Genomic DNA, 26,661 nt, shown 5'->3' on the forward strand with positions numbered 1-26,661 from the left:
CGCATTCTATGGAACGATGAGCTGTACGAGATATACAACGACATAGACTTGCGAACTAAAAGACAGCGGCTACGCTGGCTTGGTCATCTTGTCCGGATGGACGAAAACACTCCAGCTCTGAAAGTATTCGACGCAGTACCCGCCGGGGGAAGCGGAGGAAGAGGAAGACCTCCACTCCGTTGGAAGGACCAAGTGGAGAAGGACCTGGCTTCACTTGGAATATCCAATTGGCGCCAAGTAGCGAAAAGAAGAAACGACTGCCGCGCGGTTGTTAACTCGGCTATAATCGCGAAAGCGGTGTCTACGCCAATTAAGAAGAAGAAACTCAAGCAAGTGATTGAGATTTTTTGGTATTACGTTGCTCTTTAGTACGCAGGCATATCTCTTCTTTTTAGGCGTGTTCGATCGCAGAAATGTACCAGAGAATTAGCCAATGGGTTTGGGTGATCTCGGGTTTAGATATATATGTCATTCTGCTGTCCTCTACTTCTTTCTTTACAGCGGTTGCGTTCAGACGTGTGAGGATAATTAAGACCAAATAAACAAATTTCGAGTATTTTAACACGTTGAGGACGGCGCAGGTTTTACTAGTACGTTCCATCTGGCGGCACAGAAATGCTAGATAACAAATCTATTGTAGCGTTAGAGTAGGTTGCAAACGATATTCTTTCTTTGTTCTTGCATAACTGTTCGAACGTGAGTTACCATCGACCCAGCCTCTCCTCCCGCCAAGCCACCACGGCAACCAGACGACTGCTCACTAAACCGCGAAGAGTGAAGATTCTACTTCGACTTCTAATGCACATCCAGCAAAATGCTGCCGCTACTCTAAATATTTTGTACGAAGTAGTGGCGCCATGCCATGCAAAAGGCTCTGTTTTCAGCACACGACCGGCTGCGTCGACTGATAGGTTAACCGTTATTTCTAAGAATACTTGTTACTCAAAATATTCTGTACTCTAAATAGTGGCTTCGTGCCATGCAAAAGAATAAAACATACTTCACTTTCCTTTGAGTGTTCAAGCAGACTACAATTACCGCAGCCCAGCTCCACCTATAACCATAACTCGAAGTTGATTTTATTGGTAAGTAGATTTGAAACACCTAGCCTGTATAATTTTTCGGTAACTAGAATTTTTACTCCTCCTAGATGAGATGCCTGCAATACCGCAAAAACCCAAAAGAACTACACATTTTCTTCAGAAATATCCTGGAACTGCAAGAAAGTCACGGAAACGATGCCATGAATGTTATAAAACATTAGCTGCTCAACGAGGCCAAAGTTTTGCTGCAAGGAGAGCTAAAAAAGTTACAACGTTCTGCCAATTTTGTGAAAATCAACCACCACTTTGTTTAAAATGTTTTAAAAACACTCACAAATATTAATAAATATATTTAAAAATTTGTTTTGGTATCAAATAGTTATATTTCATTTAACAAAAAAAAAAATTCTGAATCAAAGCCACCGGTGGGTCAGGCCGTCCTGAACGTGTAGCTCTATTAGCTCTGTACCAGTAGCTTTATTTATCAATTAACTAACATTTTTAGAAGCATTTTTCATTTTATAAGCGGTAAGTAGAATTAAAATCATGACTTCGTGTTGTTTTTAGAAAAATTAAGAAGCTCTGACTCTATTAAAAAAGCTCTGCTTCAGTGGTTGAAAGAAGGGCTCTTATATCGGCAAGTTGCAAATGTAGCTGAATTTTCGGAAATATCAGTACCAAAACAACGATCTGGTCGACGATAAGGTTTCAATAACCACGATAGACTAACTATCAACCGTCTGGTGACCTCGGTAGCAGTAAAATCAGGTACTGGGATTCAAAAAGAACTAAAGAGGACTTACGGAAAACAAGTTTCTCCCAACACTGTACACCGCGAGTTTAAAAAAACAACAAGGGTTTAAAGCCAGGCGCAAAATTAAATCTACTTTAGCTTACTTAACGTCATCAAGAACTACGTCTAAATTTTGCTAATGCGAACCAAAACTGGTCCCCAGAACAGTGGGCGAATGTATTTTGGACAGACGAAAGCCGGATAATTTTTACAGGCCCGTCGGAATTCATTACATTGGGAAGGAGTGAACCAAAACTATTACCAGCCGCCATGTCAGCCTAATTCCCAAATTTGGGGACGGAAAAGGCTATTTTTGGGGTGGCTTTGTAAAAGTAGAGGTTTTCGAGTAAAATATGGACGCGAATATGTATATAGACTTAAGTATAAAGGCAACGGTATTTTTCTTCGTTGGGAAAATTAGGTCTGGACAGTAGCAAAATCGTTCTGATGCAAGGCAACGACCCTAAGCACAAAGCTAAGAAGACGATGGAGTATCTTCGAAGTCAACGAATTGAAACTTTAGAATGGCCGCTAAAAGTCCCGATTTTGATTGATCCTATCGAGAACCTGTGGTTTGTCTTAAAAAAAGGCATAAAATTATGTCAGTTCACCGAGAACAAAGGCGGAATTATTTACTAGATGTGAGAAGTATGGATCTACATCACTAAAAAATAATGTTAAGATTTAATCAATAGCGTTCGCAGGAGGAATAGCTCATAATTCCCGTCCTGCTATATGGTGCAGAGGCTTGGACGATGACGGCAACTGATGAGTCGACGTTACGAGTTTTCGAGAGAAAGGTTCTGCGAAAGATTTATGGTCCTTTGCGCGTTGGCCACTGCGAATATCGCATTCGATGGAACGATGAGCTGTACGAGATATACGACGACATTGACATAGTTCAGCGAATTAAAAGACAGCGGCTACGCTGGCTAGGTCATGTTGTCCGGATGGACGAAAACACTCCAGCTCTGAAAATATTCGACGCAGTACCCGCCGGGGGAAGCAGAGGAAGAGGAAGACCTCCACTCCGTTAGAAGGACAAAGTGGAGAAGGACCTGGCTTCGCTTGGAATATCCAATTGGCGCCACGTAGCGAAAAGAAGAAACGACTGGCGCGCTGTTGTTAACTCGGCTTGCGCTAGCAAGGGAATTGAAGCCAAGGCTAGCCCCAAGAAATTTACAACACCAGCGGCAGCCGGTACCAAACCCTGAAGTCAAAGTTTGGCTGCTCAGCAAGGGAAGGGGGAAGATGCCAAGTAGTGAGTAGTGCCTTCAGAGAATGGCCATTTTTTAAGATTGAAAACCCAGCGAAGACAAGGTATTCGAAGAAGCGATGTGCAGCCTACCTGCTGAGAAAAGTACAGCTGCAACCGCTAGCCAAGGAGGAACTAACAAAAAATCTCCAAGAATTCATGGATTGCTCGAGAGCAGTCTTGCCAAATTTTACACTTGTACCCCCAGCAGTGGCGCCCAGTGAGAAGTCAGCTAAAAGACCAATGAGTAAAGGTGTAAACATCCAAAATCATTTGATGATGTGGCCCGGAACCGCATTATGATCGTTGTGATGATTGAAGGAGATTCCGATGGAAGAGTCGCCAGAGCTCAATGGAAATGGATGCAAACTGCGCTGACTAATAATGTGGCGTTGAAGGTGCTATTAAACAATCGGGTATCTCACTGGCTTTACACAGCAGTAGTAAAATCGATCACGACTTACGACAATTGGTGTGGTGGACAAAATACGGAAAAGAAATACGCGGTAAGGCGTATGAAAAGCATACAAAGAGCAGCCAGTATTGCAACAGTAGAGATCACAGCAATTAAAGAAAGCCTTCTTGTTTTGACAAGAAGTGTGTAATTTTTTCATGCCTTTTACTACACATAATACCATAAACTAAAGTCTCAACGACTTTTTTGACGGATTGAGTTTATTTCGACAATACCGAAGTTCAAAATTTCAACAAAAACGTAGTTGATTTGAAAACCGCAAAAGGAGTTGCAATTGCCCTAGATATAAACTCGTATATTGATATAAAAATTAGTTCCAAGAATATTTAGCTCAAATTACCCGGCATTTTGCAGAAATCGAATGAAATTTAATAATTAGTTGTAAAAATTGTTAGCTCAACTTACATGTTCTTGAACATTCAGTGAAGGTAACCTTATATTTTAAATATGAAAATAACTAAATACACATATCAATGATTCAAAAAAAAAACTGTTGGATTTTTTAAATAGCTATATTTTTTGATAACTTATCTTCATTAAACAAATTTTTAATCGGCTTATTTTGTCGCGAATATTGCAAATTCGTAAATAATTAATAATTCCATTTTTTATTTAGCAAAAAAAAAATCAAAAATACATTTTTTTAATAAACGGAATCTTTTCTATACTTGCAGCCTTCGGCCATTGTCAATATTGCTAGCAATATAAATTTTTAGCAATCTTAAATTGTCTAGCGAGTTGCCCCGTTAGAAAAGGTAGGAAATACTTACCAGAGAACGAGGTGTTGCCAGCATGCCGGAATGTCAGAGAAGGTAAAGCGCAAAGCGAATGATATAAATATTGGCAGCTGTAATGAAGAGAACATTCGTGCCCTTTTTTTTGAGAATATTAGATCAAACTTTCGAGTGGTGTTCGGAAAAAAATAATTCGCCAAACAACGAATAATTTATTTAATATTGTTGAATATTCTTGAAATATGCCTTGGTATAATATATGCAATTGAGAAACGTGGAGAAAACTTGTGAAAGTGCGACACTAGTATAAGCGCAAGAGACGAAACGCTTTGAAGCAATTTGTGTATTAGACGGAAGTCTTGCAGTAAATTTAATCAGTGGATTGTGTATTTAATTAAAGGAAAGTAAAATAATTGAAATTAGCTTTCAAAAAAGGCTAACCTACCTCTCCCAGTCAGGAGACTTTAGGTTTATGAATAATTTGGATAATAATTGAACCATCAATAACATTATCAACGTAAGACAAACAAAAATGAATTTATCATTTGCTGGATGTGGATTTCTAGGCATTTATCATGTAGGTGTGGCAGTATGTTTTAAAAAATATGCACCACATCTGTTGTTGGAGAAAATTGGAGGAGCATCTGCAGGAGCACTTTCAGCATGTTGTTTACTTTGCGATTTGCCCTTGGGTAAGTTTAATAATTAATAAATTTTAGTATATCATCCTAAATTTATCATATTTGTATTAATTATTATTATTTTTAAACAATTTAGTAATTTTCCATTTTTCTAAAAGCAAAGTTAAAACGTATTTTTATTTTGAACGGTTGTTGTGGAAATAAGTTATACATTCAGACAAATAGTTCAGCAACACTGTAATAATTTCGTTAAATGAATGTGCTTTTCAGGAGCCCTAGCATGAACGCTGTTGATTGTCCTATTAATATTACAATTATCAATTAATTTATTCATTATTGCACTTATATTGTTGTTTATAAAGGCACAAAAATAAAATTCTACCTCAAATACATAAAGCATAGTAGTGTGAAACACCAATTATTTCAGTATATACCTTCTGCGGTCAAAGTTTTAGTAGCGCTGCATACTCTTTCTGTTTATGTGACTTTTTTATTGTATATTTTTTTTTTTTTTGGATTCACTTTAGAGCTTGGATTTAGAATAGCATCCCCCGATTTCGGGGTTAAAATGGGTATGTTCTTTTTAATAGTTCCTCTCTTACGTTTGCGCACTTTTAAGGATTTGAAATAATTTTTTTTTTAATAAGCCACACTGCAATTGTTTGTTAATATTGATGTAATTTTTTTAGAGACCAAAAAAGAGTATATTTTTTAATTTTTATTTTTGAATATGAAACACTGTAGACAACGGTTATATTTTACAGTTACAGTTTAGAATGGGTGTGCGACGTAATTTTACCGTCGAAATAGTAGTATGAGTGAACTTTATGGGAGCCGGTGTGAAAATTGGACAATGGCCGTGGCACCGCCCACTTTTTGGTGAAATTCCATATCTCGATTGACCAAACGATTTCGACAAAATTTAGTACGTGGCATTCTTCTTTTATTCTTATGTCACAATGTAAAGAGAAGCAATTAGTAAAACGGGATAAAACTTTGCACTTGCCTCATGTCCAAAAATTATTTAAATTAAATAAAAACTGTTATGTATGGTATATATAACTGCAAATAAGGGATAATCCTTTTCTTATAATGGTATGTGATTTTGCACCGCATATATCGGCCAATATGCGACTTATCCCAACGAAAATAAGACAGTGTATTTTATTCATAACAGTGTGTCTTTGTGCCTAAAGTAGATAAATTTGAGTGAAAACTTGACCTTGCGCTTATGTAACTAATATCAGGATTTTCGAACATCCGGCTGACTTTATTCTATATGATTAGTTTTACACCTTTAAGTATTTCCCTGGCTTTGATTCTTGAAAGCTGCGAGAGTATAAAATGTTCGGTTGCACTTTAGCCCTTCCTTACTTGGTAATATTATGTTTAAAAAGTGGAAACCAAATAGAAAGAAATTAGTTTGGTGACTATTTGTTTGACCAATAATCAGTCCGTGACTTTGGCACAACATGAATTTCGACGCAGGTTTCCTGGCCGTCCGACGCCTATTGGTGAAACACTGCGACGTTTAGCCGCTCGCCTCGAAGAGACTGGCACAACACGAAATGCTGCCAGGCCCCGGAGTAGCCGTTCTGCAAAGAATATTACTGCTGTTGCCGAGGATGTCATGGAAGCGTCGACGCCATCGACCAGACGACGTGCCACACAAATGGGTATCAGTCGACGGTGTTTACAGCGAATTTTGGTACATGATTTGAAGATGTTTCCGTACAAAGTCCAGACGGTGCCAATCGCGTTTAACATACGCTCAACCCATCCTTATTCACCACCAAGAGGAAGATGATTTTTCATCAAAAATAATCATGAGTGATGAGGCCCATTTCCATCTTAGCGGGTACGTAAATAAGCAAAATTTACGCTTCTGGGGCGCTGAAAATTCGAAGATATTATAATTTCTTGGTTCAAAAATTGGTTTTGATTTTAATCCTATTTTTAAATCTAATGAAAGCCTAAGATGAGCAAATTCCTTTTGAATTATTTGCTCTTAATAATGGTTTTTTTTTACTGATCTTTACAAAATCTGAACCCTATTGCTTTGTCCATAACTGTATATGTATGTAGATAAATGCGTGTGAAATTCATGCATTGAAAATATCAATTATAATAATACATGTACATACATATGTACAATCATATATTAAATGTATACACATAGTACAATGAAGGCAATAATAAATCTAATGTCCCATTATTGTTCTTTGTTCGTATAATACTTAATTTTCTTTGTGCTTTTTATTATTTTACTGCCAAATACGTTATTTATGCACATTTATATAATATGTATGTTTGTATGAAGATAGGGATTCTAAACTGGGTAGGTATTAGAGTAAAGTTCATTTTTCATTTGTGACGATTATTAGCTGTAATGATGATTAGTGTACTCCTAATTATGTTTATTATTATTTGCACGATTTTATTCCATTTCACACGTTTCAAAATTGCTGGGACTACATTCTATTTATCAGATTTAATGTTTACAAAATATGTTCTTATCACAAGTTTGGAGGAATTTCCTTTTTGTCGATTCAAGCAAGTTTAGTGGTAAATTGTAAATGGCACAAATTTAGAGGACGATCAGTGTCTTTTTAAAACTGTTATTTCTGGAATTAATCTACCGTGTACAAACAGAGTTAGGTTAACGAGTATAAATAATATTGAAACAAAAAATATTACATTAAACCGAAATGAAGAATCCATAGAAAACTTATCATTTTGAAAAATGCTCTCGATATCGGATATAATCGGCGTTTTTGAATTGATTTGGCGAAGTTTAGCTGCGATCCGATCATAATATAATTAACTGTTAGCAAAACTGCAAAATTTTCGCACTATATCCGTTACTGTGTCTGAATGCAATTCCGAAATTTTTGAGGTCAGTAGAAAGTCTTGGGGAAAATCTATTAATTTGGAGTAGGCGTTTTCATCAAAACAATTACATAATCATTAAGCAAAGCTTTTCAAAGAGACATGGTAACTTTTTCGCTTTGCTTTGTTTGGTTGATCAATTCAAAAATTTGTCTTGATATATAAGTACATATGTACATAAGTATGTAAACTTGTAAATCCATATGTATGCATGTACATTGTTTTATGTCAAAAATGGGAGAACCTGAAAAATAGATCGGAAGGTTTGAATTGACGTCAACAATTGTTTTTATTAAATTCTTTTGTATAATAAATATTATTCAGTTTAAAATGATATGCGTACTTCTATATGAATGCTTATCTACAGATGTACATACATATATACTATGTATATATAAAAATGTGTAAGTGCATTGACAAATAAAAAAACATTGAATGTACATACATACATACATACATATGTATGTAGGGTATGTGCCGTATGTACATTCACACATTATTCACATTTTCCTATTAATGTAATTTCCTTCTGTGATAAGGAGGTTCTATTCTTTTTAATATACTTACGTATGTATTTCTATACATATGTATTTATGTACATACCTACATATTTCACACAGTATATGTACTGTGAGCGTCAAAAGGAAGTGAACACAAATTTTTGCAACGTTGAAATTGTTATTACAATGCAGTAATAACACAACAACAAGAAATTTTGTAACAGAATGCCACGCTTATATCATAAAATTCGACCGAGGCGAATTTTCAACAGATGACGTTTACCACATTTATCAATAATAGTGCCTTTCAACTATTTTTACAATTTCACGTCCGGATTTACTTTTCTTATGTAAATCTAATATAATTTTTCGCTCTTTCAGTGGTTCTTTGCTTAACTATTGCAAAATTTTATGTTTTAGCGAGTTAACCCCAGAACTACAATAGTGCTATGCAAAATTTTTTTGAAAACAATCATTCGCTTTACTAGTAACTGTTTCCAAAGTATTTTTAGAGCGTTTCCGAAAAAAGTATTAAAACGACAGCGTGTGCTGTTACTATTTACTTTATTTTGAAGCGAAAAAACGAGATTACTTTTAGTTTTTGTTTGTTATTTTTACTACTTCTTATAACATAATCCTTGCATTCTGTAGGTTTGCGATTACATGCGGCAACTTTAGTTGCTAATTCTCGGGCGATTCTCTTTTGCTGTCGCCCATTACCTTCACACGAGCAACTTGTGTTGCGGAACTCTGCTCGAGTTTTTTTCTCATTCCCTTTCACTTTACTTTAACCCATTGTCTACTCTTTACTTTAACCCATTGTCGTTTCTTTTTCCTTATAGGTATTTGTGCCACTCTATCACATATATTAATCAGCTCTGTCAATTAAGAAATACATTTTATTTATTAAAACAAAGATATATCACCCTTTTTTCTATCGTCTGAATTAATTTGTATGGCTTCCTCCATACATTTCACAATATCTTTAATTAATTAGATTTTTTCGTCATACTCCATTTTCTAAAATATTTATATTATATTATGTATATTTGTATACATATTTGCAAATTAATTACCAAAAGATGAAATTAAATTTTTTAAATATATTCAAAATATTAATTTCAAAAAAAGATACGCAAATGCAACTATGTACTACGAAAGAAAGAACACGAATGCCGAAAAACGTCGCAGCAAACTGTTACGAATAAGAACACAAAGCGAGTTGCTGAACACTGGAAACTCGGCGCGATTCCCCCCCTCCTCGTCGCCCCCTCGCCTATAAACCAAGAGTTGCCGCAACAAAAGTTGCCTCGTGTAATTGGGCTCTAAGGAGAGTATTATAGTTTTGTTCACATAACGGTTGTTTGTAAGTCCTAAAACTAAAAGAGTCAGATATAGGGTAATATATACCAAAGTGATCAGGGTGACGAGTAGAGTTGAAATCCGGATGTCTGTCTGTCCGTCCGTGCAAGCTGTAACTTGAGTAAAAATTGAGATATCATGATGAAACTTGGTACACGTATTTCTTGGCTCCATAAAAAGGTTAAGGGTTAAGGGTTAAGAAGGGAAAAATCGGCAAACTGCCACGCCCACAAAATGGCGAAAACCGAAAACCTATAAAGTGTCATAACTAAGCCATAAATAAAGATATTAAAGTGAAATTTGGCACAAAGGATCGCATTAGGGAGGGGCATATTTGGACGCAATTTTTTTGGAAAAGTGGGCGTGGTACATATCTCGGAAACTACTACAGCTATGTCAACCAAACTCTACATAGTCGTTTTCTTCAGGCATTTCCATATACAGTTCAAAAATGGAAGAAATCGGATAATAACCACGCCCACCACTTATACAAAGGTTATGTTGAAAATCACTAAAAGTGCGTTAACCGACCAACAAAAAACGTCAGAAACATTAAATTTTACGGAAGAAATTGCAGAAGGAAGCTACACCCAGGCTTTTTTTAAAAATTGAAAATGGGCGTGGCCTCGCCCACTTATGGACCAAAAACTATATCTCAGGAACTACTAAACCGATTTCAATGAAATTCGGTATATAGTATTTTCTTAACACCCTGACGACATGTACGAAATATGGGTGAAATCAGTTCACAACAACGCCTTCTTCCAATATAACGCTATTTTGAATTCCATCTGATGCCTTTTCTGTATAATACGAGTATATATGTATGTACATTAGGAACCAATGATGATAGCGGAATAAAACTTTACACAAATACGGTATTTGAAAAATATGTAAATGACGTATCATGAAATCTCGATTATCACTTTATCATGCGAGAGTATAAAATGTTCGGTGACACCCGAACTTAGCCCTTCCTTACTTGTTTTTTGTTGTGCTAAATGAAGCTTAAAATCTCACCTTTCCAACACTATATGGAATGCTCAATGTGATTGGTAGCACTAGAGATAGTTATACAACTGCAACGACATCTATTGACAAAATACGAAAAGACTTTTTCGACTACCTAATATGTACATATAAAATAAATGTGAATACAAAGTTGCTTGGGGGTAAAAACTATTAACCGTTCGCGGCATCAGCAAATGGATTTGAAATTATCAGTATTCTTTTAATTAAATTGAAACCTTATATGGCGCGCAAACTCCGCATTGTTTACGGCTCATTATGCATATGAATGTACAATGTACATACATATGTATGTATATAGAGTGAGTCATATAATTTTTATTTAATAGTGATACACCCCCATTCACTTGAATGGGTACATGTGTATGTATGTAAGTATATTATTTTTAAATTGCGAGATGAATTCTCTTCATTTAGCCATCGTAGGAGCTCCGTAAAACTTGATTTTAAAGATGCATTAGTAATCTAACCAAAATTTAATATTTGCTAGTATAATATTGATAGAACCCTTTTAGTACTCAGCACTCGAATAATAATTTACTTTACGGAGGCGGGTTTCAGAAGTTCGAAAAAATGGTAATTTTATTAAGTATATTTGGTACCTCATCTCTCAAAGAAATTAGTTGTAATAAAAATCCTTCATTCAATAACAACTAGTACTTACATATGTAGTCTTCTGAAGAGTCCATCTTTTAGAGTTTTACTCGGATCGATTTGAAGCTTTAAGAAAATACGAGGGCTGTCTGATAAATAACCGACCTAACCATGATGCACGCGACTTTAAAAATTTTTTTTTTTATTTTTCAACATAGTCTCCTTGTAACTCCACACACTTCTCCCAGCGATGCTCCCATCTCTGCAACCCTTCCAAACAGAGCGCTGGAAATGTTCATGCGCGCACGTTTGTGGTCTAGCGTAAGCAAACGCTGCACCCAACGCGCGGACAGCTTTCTCATGCCCAAATCTTGGTTTATTATGTGACAAACACGTTCTTTTGACATCTTCATAATCTCAGCTATTTCCCTTATTTAATCCGGCGGTCGTCTAGTACCAATTGATGAACTCTAGCGATGTTATCGTTAGTGGTTACAGTTTTTGTACGCCCAGGACGTTCATCATCTTCCAAGCTCCTGCGACCACGTTTAAATTCAGCTGCCCAAAATTTTACGGTGGTAAACGATGGTGCAGAGTCACCATACACAGATTCCAACTCATCTTTGATTTGTGAAGGCGTATTGCCTTTCAAAAATAAAAATTAAATTTCAGCCCGATATTCAATTTTTTCCATTTTGGGGAAATCACCGAAATAGACTCACAAAAACGACTGTCAACAGATAATTGCGCAAGATAAATTTCTGAAATTTTGGCGAGTAGCTATTATAATATGCACAATTTGAAGTAGAAACTTATTTTTCAGATGTGCCGCTAGCTTCACGTTGAGGTCGCTTATTTATCAGACAGCCCTCGTATATTGTACCATTTCCGACCCCATGTGCTGTTATCATTTATTTGGCTGAAGCATGACTATACTTCGAAAATGAATAAGCTTTACTTACCGAATATTTTGACCACCCGAAATTCAATATGTTTTTCTAGCATTTTAAGTTTTTACCGTAACGTTAATTCATGTATCGTAATATCTCACACAAACTACAAAATAGTCACTCATCTAAACGTTTTTCAAAATAAATTTTTTTCTATACATCAAGTGATAAAATACTTCTCTACCTACCCAAGAAATTTCGTTAGGGAGTATCAACTATAGAGTAATATTTGTAGTTGTCTCACTATCGTAAATTTTGTGCTCTATTTTGTGAAGTGGTGTCACTATGTCTGGAAAAAAGTGAGTTTAATCATCCAAGCAAGACATTCTTAACCTTATTAAGCACAAAAGGCATCAAAAAACGCAAGCGAATGGAAAACATTTAAACATCACTACGCGGTCATAAACCCAGCCAGAAATCGTATAATCTACTCGTCAACAGTTCCAACTAGCGCAATGAAGACATATACTCGATTAAGGATTGAACACACTATCATAACACACGCCCACTTACTATCGGGTAAAAGCCCATCCATTTGCCCCCTTTGCGATGACACCGCTACTATCAAACACTTACTCACACTCTGTCCGATGCTTCACCCAACAGCCCACAACTCTGGCAACATTGATCTCATAAAACTACTAAGTGAACCTTCAGGAAAAAACGTTATGATTGTATATAGATCTTAAAAACCAACGATTTGTTAAAATATATTTAAGCAACTTACATCTTTACTAACCCTTAGCAATTAGAATTTTTCACCTAGTTATAATTACAAGACGGCTGAAGGCCTCGTAGCCAGTGCTGCGTTTATGTATGTATTTATATAATAAAACTCTTTTTGTTATATGAATTATTATAAATAAAATAAATAAATAAATATTTGAAATACATACATATGTACATATGTCTCTTTCGATGAAATAATTGTCACTTTATCCCTATTCTCCCTTTTCTGAAATATTTGTATTATATTATGAATCACAAAGATATTGGCATATTAAATACATACATAAGTACATGCGAAGAATACAGTGCGTTCAAAAAAGTAACGTTTTCGTTTTACAAAGTGTTGATAGCGTGTATTGGGAAAAATGCTGTAATAATAGAAAATACAATTTATTCATATTCATTTTAAACCGAAACGCTATTGCAACTACAAAAGAGTCTGTGTGTGAACCGGCTCTTTGGATAAAAAACCTGTTCAGCATGAACATATTAAAAGGGCTCGTCTTGGGTGTGTGTAAGCACTCGGCAATAAAAAAGAATTTACGCAGCAAACGCAATAATAAATAGTTGGTGCCTACAAATGATTAATAATTCTACCGAGCATACAAATATCCAGATAAGAAAAACACCAGTACACACAATATTATGTTCAAAGGCCGAAACAAGGCCACAGAATGAATATAAAAAACTGTACTGTATATACAATATGTGTACATCTGTGAAGATATAAATATGTAGTATATATGTACATATGTATAATTACAAACGACGTGGATATGCTTACATATTTGTGTACCAAATGTATACATAACTTTCTCACAACGCAATTAAAAGGAAAAAAACATATGGAAATGACACACCCCTTTTTCCCTTTGAACTGTTTTCGTAAACAACAGTCTTGCTCGGTCTCGTGCCCCCTTATTTACGCGTTTCGTACAAGCGATTGCATGCTCATCGAACAAACCTGTTTATTATTGTTAAAATCCATCTACGTATGATACATATTTACTTATGTACATAAGTATGTTATTAAAGAAGGCAGATATTCATACGTAAGTACAGTTGTCCACAAAATAATAGAAGTGTTAATATGACGGCTCGTTTAAAAGATTGATGTTACGACATTTCCTTTCTGAAATAATTTTTAATCAAAAATAAATATTCATAAAAATAGAAAAGTAAGTAGTGCTCCATAATCTGGCAGCAATACAAATTAGTTATTATTAATTTGATCATTGAATTGTTTTTTGGTGGGTAAAGGAAAGCATTGTAGGAGCCAAGGTGGGAAATGAGAAAACAAATGAAAAATGGTAGCAATGTCTTAAATTATAGTAATAAATATTAAATATGTACCTAGGCGAAAGCTCCAGACATCCATTGCCAGCGATCCCAATATGAAACACTACTACAAAATTGATGTTTTTATGTTAGCCAGAAGAAACAACGATGAGTTAAAGTAGTGAGTTAATAATGAAGATCTTCATACATACATATGTACGTTCGGTACAGAACCAAAAATCTATGAAAAGTAACGCTACTAAAAAATAAACAACAAAAAGAACATACCGCTTGTTCATGACTAAATGGCGAATTAAATTTTGGTCATATAAAACTGAAATTGATTTTTTGGGTAGTAGTAGCATACTATTGCTTTCTAGCATCATTTAATAAAAGAAATTATAGATAAAATATAGAAAAAACCTTCAGGTGCTGGCAAAACGTTATATTAATGTTGCGAAAGAATTCGACATGCATCATTAAATTATATTATAGGCTGTAAATTACTTAGCCTCATTCTATATTTTTCTTCATATCCGGGGTATTGGTACTAAAATCAGCCTAGTTAACTCAAATGAGATATACATAAGTACATACATATATATGTATGTATACATATGCGATATAAAAAATATAGAGTCAAACCTGGATAAGCGAGAATTCAAGGGCGCACAATCTCATTCTCGCTTATACTTATGTATATACTTAGAGCGCAATTACATGAAGCAAGTTTTGTTGCTAATTCTCGGGCGATTCTCTTTTGCTGTCGCCCATTACCTTCACACGAGCAACTTGTGTTGCGCAACTCAGTTCGAGTTTTTTTCTCATTCCCTTTCACTTTACTTTAACCCATTGTCTACTCTTTACTTTAACCCATTGTCGTTTCTTTTTCCTTATAGGTATTTGGGCCACTCTATCACATATATTAATCAGCTCTGTCAATTAAGAAATACATTTTATTTATTAAAACAAAGATATATCACCCTTTTTACTATCGTCTGAATCAATTTGTATGGCTTCCTCCATACATTTCACAATATCTTTAATTAATTAGATTTTTTCGTCATACTCCATTTTCTAAAATATTTATATTATATTATGTATATTTGTATACATATTTGCAAATTACTTACCAAAAGATGAAATTAAATTTTTTAAATATATTCAAAATATTAATTTCAAAAAAAGATACGCAAATGCAACTAGTACTACGAAAGAAAGAACATGAACACTGGAACTCGGCGCGATTCTCCTCTCCTCGTCGCCCCCTCGCCTATAAACCAAGAGTTGCCGCAACAAAAGTTGCCTCGTGTAATAGCGCTCTTAGATGTTTTTTTACTAACCCAAGTTTCTCTCTAATGCAGGTATGTACATGGGTAGCGTTTCTCTCTTACGGGGCATCTCGACAGGCAAAAATTTATTGTATACTAACTGTATTGCTGTGCGTATTGCATGTGGAGACTCCATGTTGCTTATGGAATACAATATATGGAATATTAAGTAGTATGCCATATATTGAAAGCAAAGAACTGTCACTTCAGTAGTTTGACAGATCAGTTTTCATTTCTATTAAAATTTCGAAGAGGCAACACATATACCGACGGCAGTTTTATTTGGGTAATATTAAATTTAGTAGAGCGAGTATTAAGCGGTTGTATTAAATTATAAATATAAAGTCCATTTTCATAATAATTAAACACATTTTTCCAAAAAATTAATATTTAGTTTATTATTGTTAATTTCTGGAAAAATTATATAAAATGGATTGGCGAATGAGCGAAGTCTTAAATTTAATAAACTTATACAAGCATAAATCAAAATATCATTGCTCATATTAAATTTATTATTTTAATTGGTATAGAAAATTTATGCTACAATTATTCTATAGTAGTCCGAAAATATGAATTCTTGTTTTTTCCAAAAATACATTTGTAGAAAGGAATACATATATTTCTCCTTTTTTTATTTTCCACACAAATTTATATAAAAATTTAAACAGTTCAAGAGCTCAAAACACGCGCTACATCAGCTCGAACCTACCTAACCGACGCCTTTTCGAAAATGTTTTATGTTATGATAACAAATGCCCACATACAGATTTGGCAACCGCGATGTCAATAGATTTGACATTTAGTATGCCATAAATTTTGTCTGTCGAGATGCCCCGTAATAGAGGTACGAAACAATAACAAGTTACAGCAAGTACGAATGTATTGTAATATGATAAAATTATGTGAATAATATGCACAACATATGTATATTATGTACATATATACATACATATAATATATATTTTTAATAGTGTGTATACATACATATGTTCTAATGAACTCGACATACATACAGTGGACCAATAAAGTTTACCTACACCTAAGTAGTTCTATTAAATTACGACACGTTTATTATAAAATGAATAAAGTTTTATTTTTTTTCTATCCATTTCAAAAGATGTATATTTAATATTAAATATAGCATATAAAAATATTTTTTTGTTTACACAAATTAAAAAAATTAACGCTAAAGCTTAAAATGCGCCTAATTCATATCAAAATCCCAGTGATTATTTATATAAGTACATAATTCAAAAGTAACTACAATAGTTTTAGCGGTTTTTGACCTACATTTTGTTGCAATTATTGTCCCTTGACGTCGACGCATGCTCCCCGCTCGATTTCTAGTATTATTTCCGTATATTTTGACCCACTAAGTCGATGATCCAGTATTTTGGCCTTATTTTGATAAAATTCGATGTTTTCGAATACGGTTTTCCAAAAAGTTCCAGATATCTTGAATAGGATTAATGTCTGGTGATTGCGGGACCTATGAAGCTATTTTTAATTCCATAACAACCATTCACGTACAAGATAAGACGTGTGTTTTGGGTGGTTATCCTGTTGTAAATAGAAGTGGCTGCTATTAACAACCGATTTAAGCACACTTAAAATTTGAATTTTTTTCTTAAAATGTTTTAAATATTTTTTCTTCGCATGCCAGTTTCTTACATTACAAAACTCACTAACTTTCAAATGATTTTGTCTATAGTTGAATGTGTTTTGTTTTTAATATTTAAAATTTTTGATAAATAACATGTCATTAACTTATTTCTAAATAAAAAATCTTTATACCGCAAAAAGTACCACTATAAAGTTTTGTTAAATATGCACAACACTTGAAATTTTCGAGTGGTAAGCTTTGCAGGCCACAAGTGTATGTAACTACTCCCCCTTTAGAGTAGAATTCTATAATTTTTTTTTTAATCTTCCCACTTGTTCAAAATATTTCTTCGATTGTTACTATTATTTAAAATCATATATTTTCATAAAACAATTATTAAATGGATTTTTTTAAAACTAAATTAAATTATTGGTTTACATTTATTTGTTCGTTTATTTTTCATCTGTCTTTAGTTTAGTAAGTGATTTTGAATTATCTGTCTGTTATTTCATTAATTTGCCTTTTTTTTAATTTTTCTGTCAGTTGTTGCCATTTATGCTGGAACTGTAGATGTTCATCTCTGTATCATTATTATCATTTTAATTATTAGAAAACCTTAATGGTTTTTTGTAATATTGGTACGATATATATTTTCCAGTTTTTCTTTCCTATTTCAGTTAAATTATTTATTACTATATCTTCACTTATTTGATTATGCTGTAATTGATTTAGTGTAGATTTGATTGTCGAAGGAAATCTATCATTAGAATTTCTAATACAGGGTTTGTCCGGAAATTAATAGGACTGAGTCGATGGTGGTGCAACTTCCAATCGGCTGCAATGTCTTCTCGGACCCGATTGACCCTTCGTTTGAGTCTCTTGAGGACTTCCACGTAAAGCTTGGTTTTGACAATTTGTCCAGGAGAAACAAATTCATGGTGAACGATGCCTTGATGTCAAAAAAGACAATGAGCACCGTTTTCACTTTGGATTTGCTCATTCTTCCGGTCTTCATCAGCGACCTCTTCCCGGCTCTCTAAAAATGCCTGGTGTCACCGAAACACTCCACTTCTTGCTAAAGCAACATCTAAGCAAGCCTGCTTGATCAACACAAACGTCTCTATCGCAGATTTACTGAGTTTCACACAGAATTTTATCTCGTACCTCTGCTCTAACGAACGCTGCATTTTCGGCTTGCACCACTCATAGAAACACGTCGGCCGAAAATGTTTGTCCTGACTCTCCAGGCGCTTGGAGACTACTGACCGGCCGCTCGTTCGTTAGTTAGGAACGCTCCGAAGTACAGACGCGGCGGAAGAAAATCAGGCCACTTACTTTTCGGACAAGCCAAGTAGTCTTTTGTAATAATTGTTTTACAGATAGTTTTTTTTATTTAATTTATACAATATTGAATAATGGATTTAAATATTTTTTGTTTTTCCGTTTTTGGTAATTAAATTTGAATCTATTATTTTTGATTTTATTTGGATTATGCAACATGCCATCTTTTGTTAGGAATATGCCAGAGAAATTCTGTTTCTCGTTTTATAAAATTTACATTTTTATTAAACTTATCCATTTGTATTTTAAAATTGTATGATTCTAGAACTTTAAAGATATCTTTAACTGATTATATACTATGTTCTTGCAACGTTGTACTAAAGATTAGTATTTCATTTAAATATACAAATTGCGTTCCAAAGTAAACAGGACTTTAAAACAAAACAACAAATGGATTTTTCGGCGAAATTAATTTATTTTATTCAAAATAGTCTCCTTCTGCTTCAATACAGCTTTTCGCACGGTCCAAAAGCATGTCGAACGAGTGTTTTAGCTCGTTGGCCGGTATGGCCGCCAGTATGCCGGTGCAAGCCTTTTGAATGGCCTCTACGTCTGCATAACGCTTTTCTTTCATGGGCAAATTCATTTTTCCGACAAGGAAGAAGTCGTACGGTGCCATATCAGGTGAATACGGGGAGTGGTTAATGGTTAAAATGTGATTTTTGGTTAAATAATCGTCCTTCGAATTTTGTATTCTGAGCCGTCAGTCAATTTGTGCGGAACAAACCGTGCACACACCTTTCGCAAGCCCAAATGTTCGGTCAAAATGCGATAAATCGATGTTTTGGAGATGTTCAATTCCATTTCCATAAATTTCAACGATGATTTCGGCTGATTTTTGATGAATTCACGCACTTTTTCGATGGAATTTCCGGTGATCACGGATTTTGACTGGCCCACATGTTGATTGTCATTTATGTCCTCACGACCACCTTGAAAACGTTGAAATCACTCGTGCACTCTGCTACGTAATAGGCAATCATCACCATAAACTTGTTTCATCAATTGAAACGTTTCGGTAAAAGTTTTACCAATAATTTTAAAACAAAATTAAATATTGGCTCTTTGTTCGCAGCTCATTTTCGCACCGGTAACACAAACATACTGTCACTTAAAACGCAATAACTTCACTTCCAATTGATGAAATGTCATGAAATTCTCACTGGACAATCGATAAAGATAGCAGATTCTAACGCACCAGTCGACATATAGATGGCGCCACCAGGGGGCGCTAGATTCAAAAAGTCCTGTTTAATTTGGAAAGCTCCTTGTACTACGCAAGTTTTTTAATAAAATCTCGTAAAAATTTCATTCATAAGGCGTTGAAAGGTTGCCGGTACATTCCGAATGGCATTCTTGTAAATTCATACAAGCCATGAGATGTTACGAACGCTGTTTTGCACCTACATATCTTCCTCTTTAATTGTATTTTGATGGCAACCTTTTGCCAGGTCTATTGATTTTTTTTTTAGTGAAAATTTTCCATCCACTAGATTTATAATAGTAATAAAAAATGATTTAGTAAATCGATACCTATTGTGAAATTATATTTTTTTCCTTTTTTTAATGATGTTAATCGACACTTTATATACGGATTATGAGTTTAATTAAATGCTGTTGCTCTACTTCTATAGGCTCTTCTTTATCTAGCCTTAATTAGTTTGAATTCATATTCTTCCTTTCTCTACCTGAATTATTATGCCTGTAATCTTTATATGTTTGGTAACTTTGTCCATATTGACGAGAATTCTTATCCCTATTTCTTTTATGTAGGAAATTTTGTCTAATTTGATAAGAGTTATTTTCAACATTTATTTTATTTTGTGAAAAATTTTAAATATTTTGCCTAACTTGATCTGATCAATTATTTTATCGACATATTCTGACCACTTCTGACTAACAGAGTCACTAAATTACCATTGTGACAATTAGAGACATGAGACAATCGTGACAAGCAGAATACCGGCATTAAGCTATTTAAAAACTGCTAATAATAGTAATACAAAAAGTGTTGTCATATGTACATATGTGTTTCAAATGTTATAATCGCATTATTTTAAAAAATGCAAATAAAACACAATACTTTCGCAATCCTGGATAAAGTTAAAAAAACTCATTTTCACTTTGTTTCCAACAAATTTGCAAAGTTAATACTTTCGATTCTCACCCATTTCTTGAAGCACACTGTCCTTATTATTTTTCACATAAAGGTAGATACATACATATGTATGTATATGATTTTATATTTTCAGTTGGATTTTACTGAAACTTTATTAGGAATTAAATTATGATAATGTCTATGCATTTTTCGGTATTCGTAGGCTATGATACTTTAGGTACCAAACATTTCCGTTACATTTGGTGGTTGAAATCACCATTGTGCAGATGGTAGATTAACAAACGCCATGTGTAAAAATATCCCACATCAGATAAACACATACCTTTGTAAATATGTCTGTATAGAATACCTACTTACATTATACATACATATACTTATGTATATAAATGTTATGTATGTACATATATTTAGACATCGAACTTATCCGTTTTTCTAATACGGAATCGCGTTAAAGTTTTTACCACTTATAGAACCACTTTACGTCGAAACATTAATAGGTATACATAAGTATGTAGGTATTGTACACGTACTTTTAATCATTTGTGTGTGAATTTATACTTTAAAAAGTATCAATGCTACTGATAAATAAATTTTTTGTTAGAGGATTTTTATATTAATAAAACTCTTTAGATTATCCAGAATATTTTGATTTATTGTGATTGATAAGAAACACTTGACGCACGTTTATTTCTTATAGAAAAACTAAGTAATGATAATAAATCATTTTAAAAGTTTTGTTAAATGCAGATACATTTGTACAGTTATGTTCATGAAAATAGCGGTGCAACAGGGTATATTCAAAGATCTTTCCTAACATACATATGTATACGAGCTTGCCAAATCAACAAACGTTATTATTTTGGTAGAGTTGATAGAATAGAAATAGATATTTTTCATCAGTCCAGATAGAATGTCCGATCAACCAAACTTTTAAACAAGGTCTGAGCGTAATGATATAAGCTTGCTTTTCGTACTATAGGGTCGGTCCTACACATTTGATCTTTGACATCATGGAACGATCTTATGTTACAATTTTCTACTTTAAAAAGGTATAAGAATTACGTGTGAGTAAGATAACGACCCAAAGCACGCGACCAAACTATCTGCGGAGTGGTTTGCATCAGAAAAGATCAACGTAATGTCCTGGCCAACCTAAATCTTATCGAAAATTTATAGAGAGGTATTAGAACACAAATTTGGTCAGTGGTCAAGGAGGCATGGGATGAAACAACAACAAGAAACCGTAATTTTGCACAAGAGATCGAAGTAGCAAGAAACTCCTGAGTGAAAAAAATTGAAAAATGGGCGTGTCCCCGCCTTCTAAGAAGTTTTTGGGGCATATCTCCTAAACCACTTAACGTAAAATATCCAAATTTGCTATGTTCAAATCCCATAAGCACCCCTACCGGTACGGTAAAAATTAATGAAATCGGTTGATAACCCCGTCCACTCTAACGGTTTTGTTTAAAACTATTAAAAGCGCCATAAATCAATAAATAAAAAGCCAGAGACAAAATAAGACGACGGGCGTGGCACCGCCCACATTTAGGTGAAAACCCATACCTCAGGACCTACTTAATCGATATCGACCAAATTTAGTATTTTATATTATGTTCCAGTGTGAAAATGAGCGAAATCGGACTGCCCCTACCCCCACTTTCTATTTAATATAATTTTCCATCTTCTTCCAATATGTCAATCCAACCACAACGAATGTATCGGGATGCAACTTTGTCCGGGTTGTGCGCTTAAAGTAGGCCACCTTATTAAAATTTGCTTCTATTCAAGATAAGAAATCTTAAGATACCGATCGTGTGGCCCCAAGTTCTTACAGCGAACAGTAAGTCTGTATGTAAAAAATACATCGGATGAAGGCTTCTCTTGGCCGCATTATACCTAATAAAAAGGTTGACTTTACTCCTTGTATCATTAGCCCCACTCCCACATTATTTTCGCTTTTCCAACATGTGTTATGACGAATATGTCGTCCAGTGTGTGAATTATCCATGTTAATATATAAAATTCTCGTGCCAAGGTGTTTGTTACCAAACTCCTTCGAAACAGCTGATCCAATTTTGATGACTTTTGGTGTGCTTATGGAGTAAAAGGTATCTGAAAGTTAACCCAAGTTCGGAATTAAATACAGGGAATCCCAAAATTATCGCAAGATTTAAATTTGCCGCCATTTATGCAAGCACAAAAAAAAAGAACATATCGACAGCTGACAGTTTAGGCTTAAAAATATAAAAATGCGGTGTTACACGATAGAACAATGTGTCTTCATTACTGAACAATATACAAATTCCAACAACAAATGAATGCTGACTTTCGAGCAAAATCATCCTAAGCGCTGAAACACATTTTCACCTTGATGGGTCTGCTAATCGCCAAAATTGTTGCTTTTGGGGTTCTGAGAACCCATATGTGATTGTCGAAAAACAAATTCATCCACAAAGTGTCACTGTTTGGTGTAGATTTTGAGCTGGAGGCATTAGACCATACTTTTTTGGAAAATGCCCGATATCGGGACATAACCCAGTTAGATGATATTGAGTGGCCAATACGTGGTTTCAGCAATACGTTGCTCCATGTCATACAGCCTGTGAAATAGGTTTATTGCAACAAGCCCACAACACTTTGGACTTTAAAGGAGGAGATTCAACTTCGGCCACATTTATGCAGAATGGTCATGAAAATTTTGGACAAACGAGATGTACGGAAAGCCGTGGAGGCCATATGGCCGACGTGTCTTTCCATAAATAACTACAGTTTCTTACTTGTCATTTTATAACATTGAGAAGCACTGCCCACAGAAAATACTAGGTTGGAAAATATCTCCCTTCCGCCTTTTTGTCTTTTGAATTTCGCAGCTATGTATAAAGCGCTACAGAGCTCGTACCTGGCAATACTATACATCTTTGAAAGGTCTTCAACAGTTCAACAGTTATAGACGTGTAAACATTAAAGTCTTCCTTACTTAAAGGCAAATCCGCTTGAGGAGGTATTAGGAAGTTGCTGTCTAGATGGAAACATTATCGAACGAAACATTATCGGCGCATATTTGAACTAAATTCGATCACTGCAACACTTTTTATAAAGCATTGAATAAAGAGCAAAAAAGCGGAAGGGAGACAGATATTTTATCGTGATTTGACAACCTAATAAATTGGAAATGATGATAACTTTTATATATATTTATCAGCAGATTCTATAATCTTCTTTAGAGTGAATTTTAAAGTAATACGGTAATTATTCATTTTAAATGAAATGTGTGAATTTGTTAGAAAATAATAAAAAAAATAATGGTAGGATGAAACCCATCGGAAACGAAACATTAAATGAAAAATAATTTACGGGCAATCTGAGGTCGAGAAAAGGAAAGGGTGGTGGAATTTTTAAGTATTAAGAATATTTTATCTCGATTTGCACCCATACTACGACTCATATAGAAAAAAATTATATGACAATATTGTAGGTAATTGATTTCAAATCAAATAACCAAGATTTTGGATTTTTTACTTTATCTTTTTCTTTAATGACATTCGGTGGAAACTTGTCTTCTTATGTCCCAAAGGTGCTGTATTTTTTTGAATTTAAAATATTTATTTATGCCACTTATATTGACCTAATATTATAAAAATATCATAGTTTTTAATCAAAAATTCTCAAATGAATATTTCAGATTTTCTTAAAATGTAAGTAGGCTTTAATTATAATTCAGTCCGTTTAGTAACGTATTTCTCTCAGAATTTTCAACGTTTTATGTATTACTTGTAATTAATAATTAATTAAAAGGAATTCTACGAAATAATGTTTCTTCAACGGCGATTAGCGTTAGATTGTTTTAGTATTGACCGTATCCACAATATCTAGGCAATTGATATTGCACACTTTTGTTTTAATTTTGCATCACATTTCGGAGAATTACAACATGGAGCAGAAAGGCAAAGAGATTTCAGTTGGAAAGCGAAAAATTATTCTAAAACATTTCTTAGAGGGAAAGACTTATAGATAAATTGGTAATCTAGTTAGAAGAGCCTTCTTCGCTATTCAAAAGTATTAAACAAGCGTCATTCCAAAGGCTTGATATGACCGCCCGCCGTTGCTAACAGATCTCTAGTAGAAAACCATTATTAAGTCCATTCGACGTAATCCAAGAATGACAGCTCACTCAGTCCATCATCAGATCCTATAGAACTTTTCCAAATCGATCTCCGAGGATACGGCACGTCGAATTATAAAAACCATAGCAGAGTCGTCCGTAAGAAACCCATGACTGCAGATATCAATAGGAAAAAGCGCCTATATTTTGTTAATGAGTTCATCTCAAAGCCGACAGACTTCTGGAGTCACGTTATATGCTACATATAAATATTCGTATAAATTCTAGGCGGAGAAAAATTTAAAAATGAAAATCTCGTTGGCGCGGTAAAACATGGAGGAAGCGGCATAATGGTGTGGGGGTATATGGCAGCAAGTGTCGTAGAAAACCTGACTTTTATGGAGACATTCATGGATCAGAGTGAATACATGAACTTTTTTAAAAACAATTTAACTGAAAGTCCTGAGAAATTGGAACTTAAAGCCCATACCGCCCATAATACAAAGCAAGGTTGTTGTATAATGTTAAGAATCAGCTGCGAACACCTCTTCAGACTCCTGATCTTAACCCAATAAAGCATTTTTGGGACCTGCTCGAGCGAAAAATAAGGAAGCACACAATTATAGCAAAAAAAACTGCTCAAGGACGTCATTGTCGAGGGGTGGGACAAGATTACAACAGAGGAAACAAAAAAAACTGATGAATTCTATGCCAAAACGCCTTACGGAGGTACATTTAATACAATTAGTTGTTAGTTAATACCAACTGTACGCAGACATTTGCGTGTAAAGTTTTTCGTCGAGTTTGAATATATGTATACATAAATGGGTGTATGCAGATACAGTGAATCAATAAAGTTTGCATACACCTAGTTGTAACAATTTATGGCACGCTTATTTGCTTTAAAATAAGCATACTTGTATATAGTATTGTTTTTTTTGTAAATATGGTTTATCGAAATATTTTTTTTTACACAAATAAAAAATGAATACAAAAGCTTAAAATGCGCTTAATTCATATCAAAAGTCTTATTTATATATATCAAAAGTAATTACAAAAGTTATAGGATATATTTATTATTTTATCATACTGGCCATCCTTCTGTTACATTATTGCCTTCAGACATCGACAGACTGTTTTGATGAAATTCGATGTTTTCGAGTACGGCTTTCCAATAAGTGCCAGATATGTTCAATAGGGTTAATGTCTAGTGATTGCTGGGGCGTATGGTGTAGTTTACAATTGTATAAGAATCATTCACATACAAGAGACGACGTGTTTTAGATCCATATCCTGTTGGAAAGAGATGTTACTACTGTTAAAGCCCAATTTCAGCACATTTGGACGTACATATTTTTATGTTCAAATAATTGTGCATATCCATTTCTTCACTAATAAAATTCATGTGTCCAATTTCAGATGCAGACATACGCCCACAAACCATAATACATTCCCACCGTGCTTTACTGTTGGCAATACAGTTTTTACTTGAAACTACACTTTTCGTGCGCCATCCGATCAAATATATTAAATTTTGAAATATTTTCCGAAAACGAATACGGTTTGTCTAAATGTTTATCAAACGCCCACCTATCCTATTTGTTAACTTTACTTATGTATGGAAAACCGGCACTTATCAAATTATTCCTTACGGTTCGTTCGTATACGTTTTTGAGCATTAAGAAATAACTTATGTCCAAGTGCGCTTAAATTGAGTTTAATAGCATCTATTTCCACAGGATAACGACACAAGTCGTATCTTAGGCGAAAAATAATAAGACTTTTTAATTTAAATTTCCCGCGAAAACACATTCGTCGAAATATTTTTTCTAGGTTCGTATGACTGTCAGTCACATCTGTGACAAATGTCACATCAAAATAATCATTAGTATT

General features: G+C 34.3%; 1 protein-coding gene across 2 annotated transcripts in view; it reads left to right on the forward strand.

Annotated features, from left to right (window-relative positions):
- The first annotated feature begins 4,401 nt into the window (after positions 1-4,401).
- LOC126762310 (1-acylglycerol-3-phosphate O-acyltransferase Pnpla3) overlaps positions 4,402-26,661 on the forward strand; it is a 33,918-nt gene continuing 11,658 nt past the window's right edge. The window contains exon 1 of one of the 2 annotated variants that reach the window (XM_050479000.1): positions 4,402-4,992. In XM_050479000.1, coding sequence (XP_050334957.1) covers positions 4,833-4,992 — 160 coding nt within the window. In that variant the 5' untranslated portion in view covers positions 4,402-4,832. The remainder of the gene's footprint in view (positions 4,993-26,661) is intronic. The other variant, XM_050478999.1, reaches the window with a different exon arrangement.

Source organism: Bactrocera neohumeralis, chromosome 6, assembly GCF_024586455.1.
Source record: "Bactrocera neohumeralis isolate Rockhampton chromosome 6, APGP_CSIRO_Bneo_wtdbg2-racon-allhic-juicebox.fasta_v2, whole genome shotgun sequence".
Lineage (NCBI taxonomy): Eukaryota > Metazoa > Arthropoda > Insecta > Diptera > Tephritidae > Bactrocera > Bactrocera neohumeralis.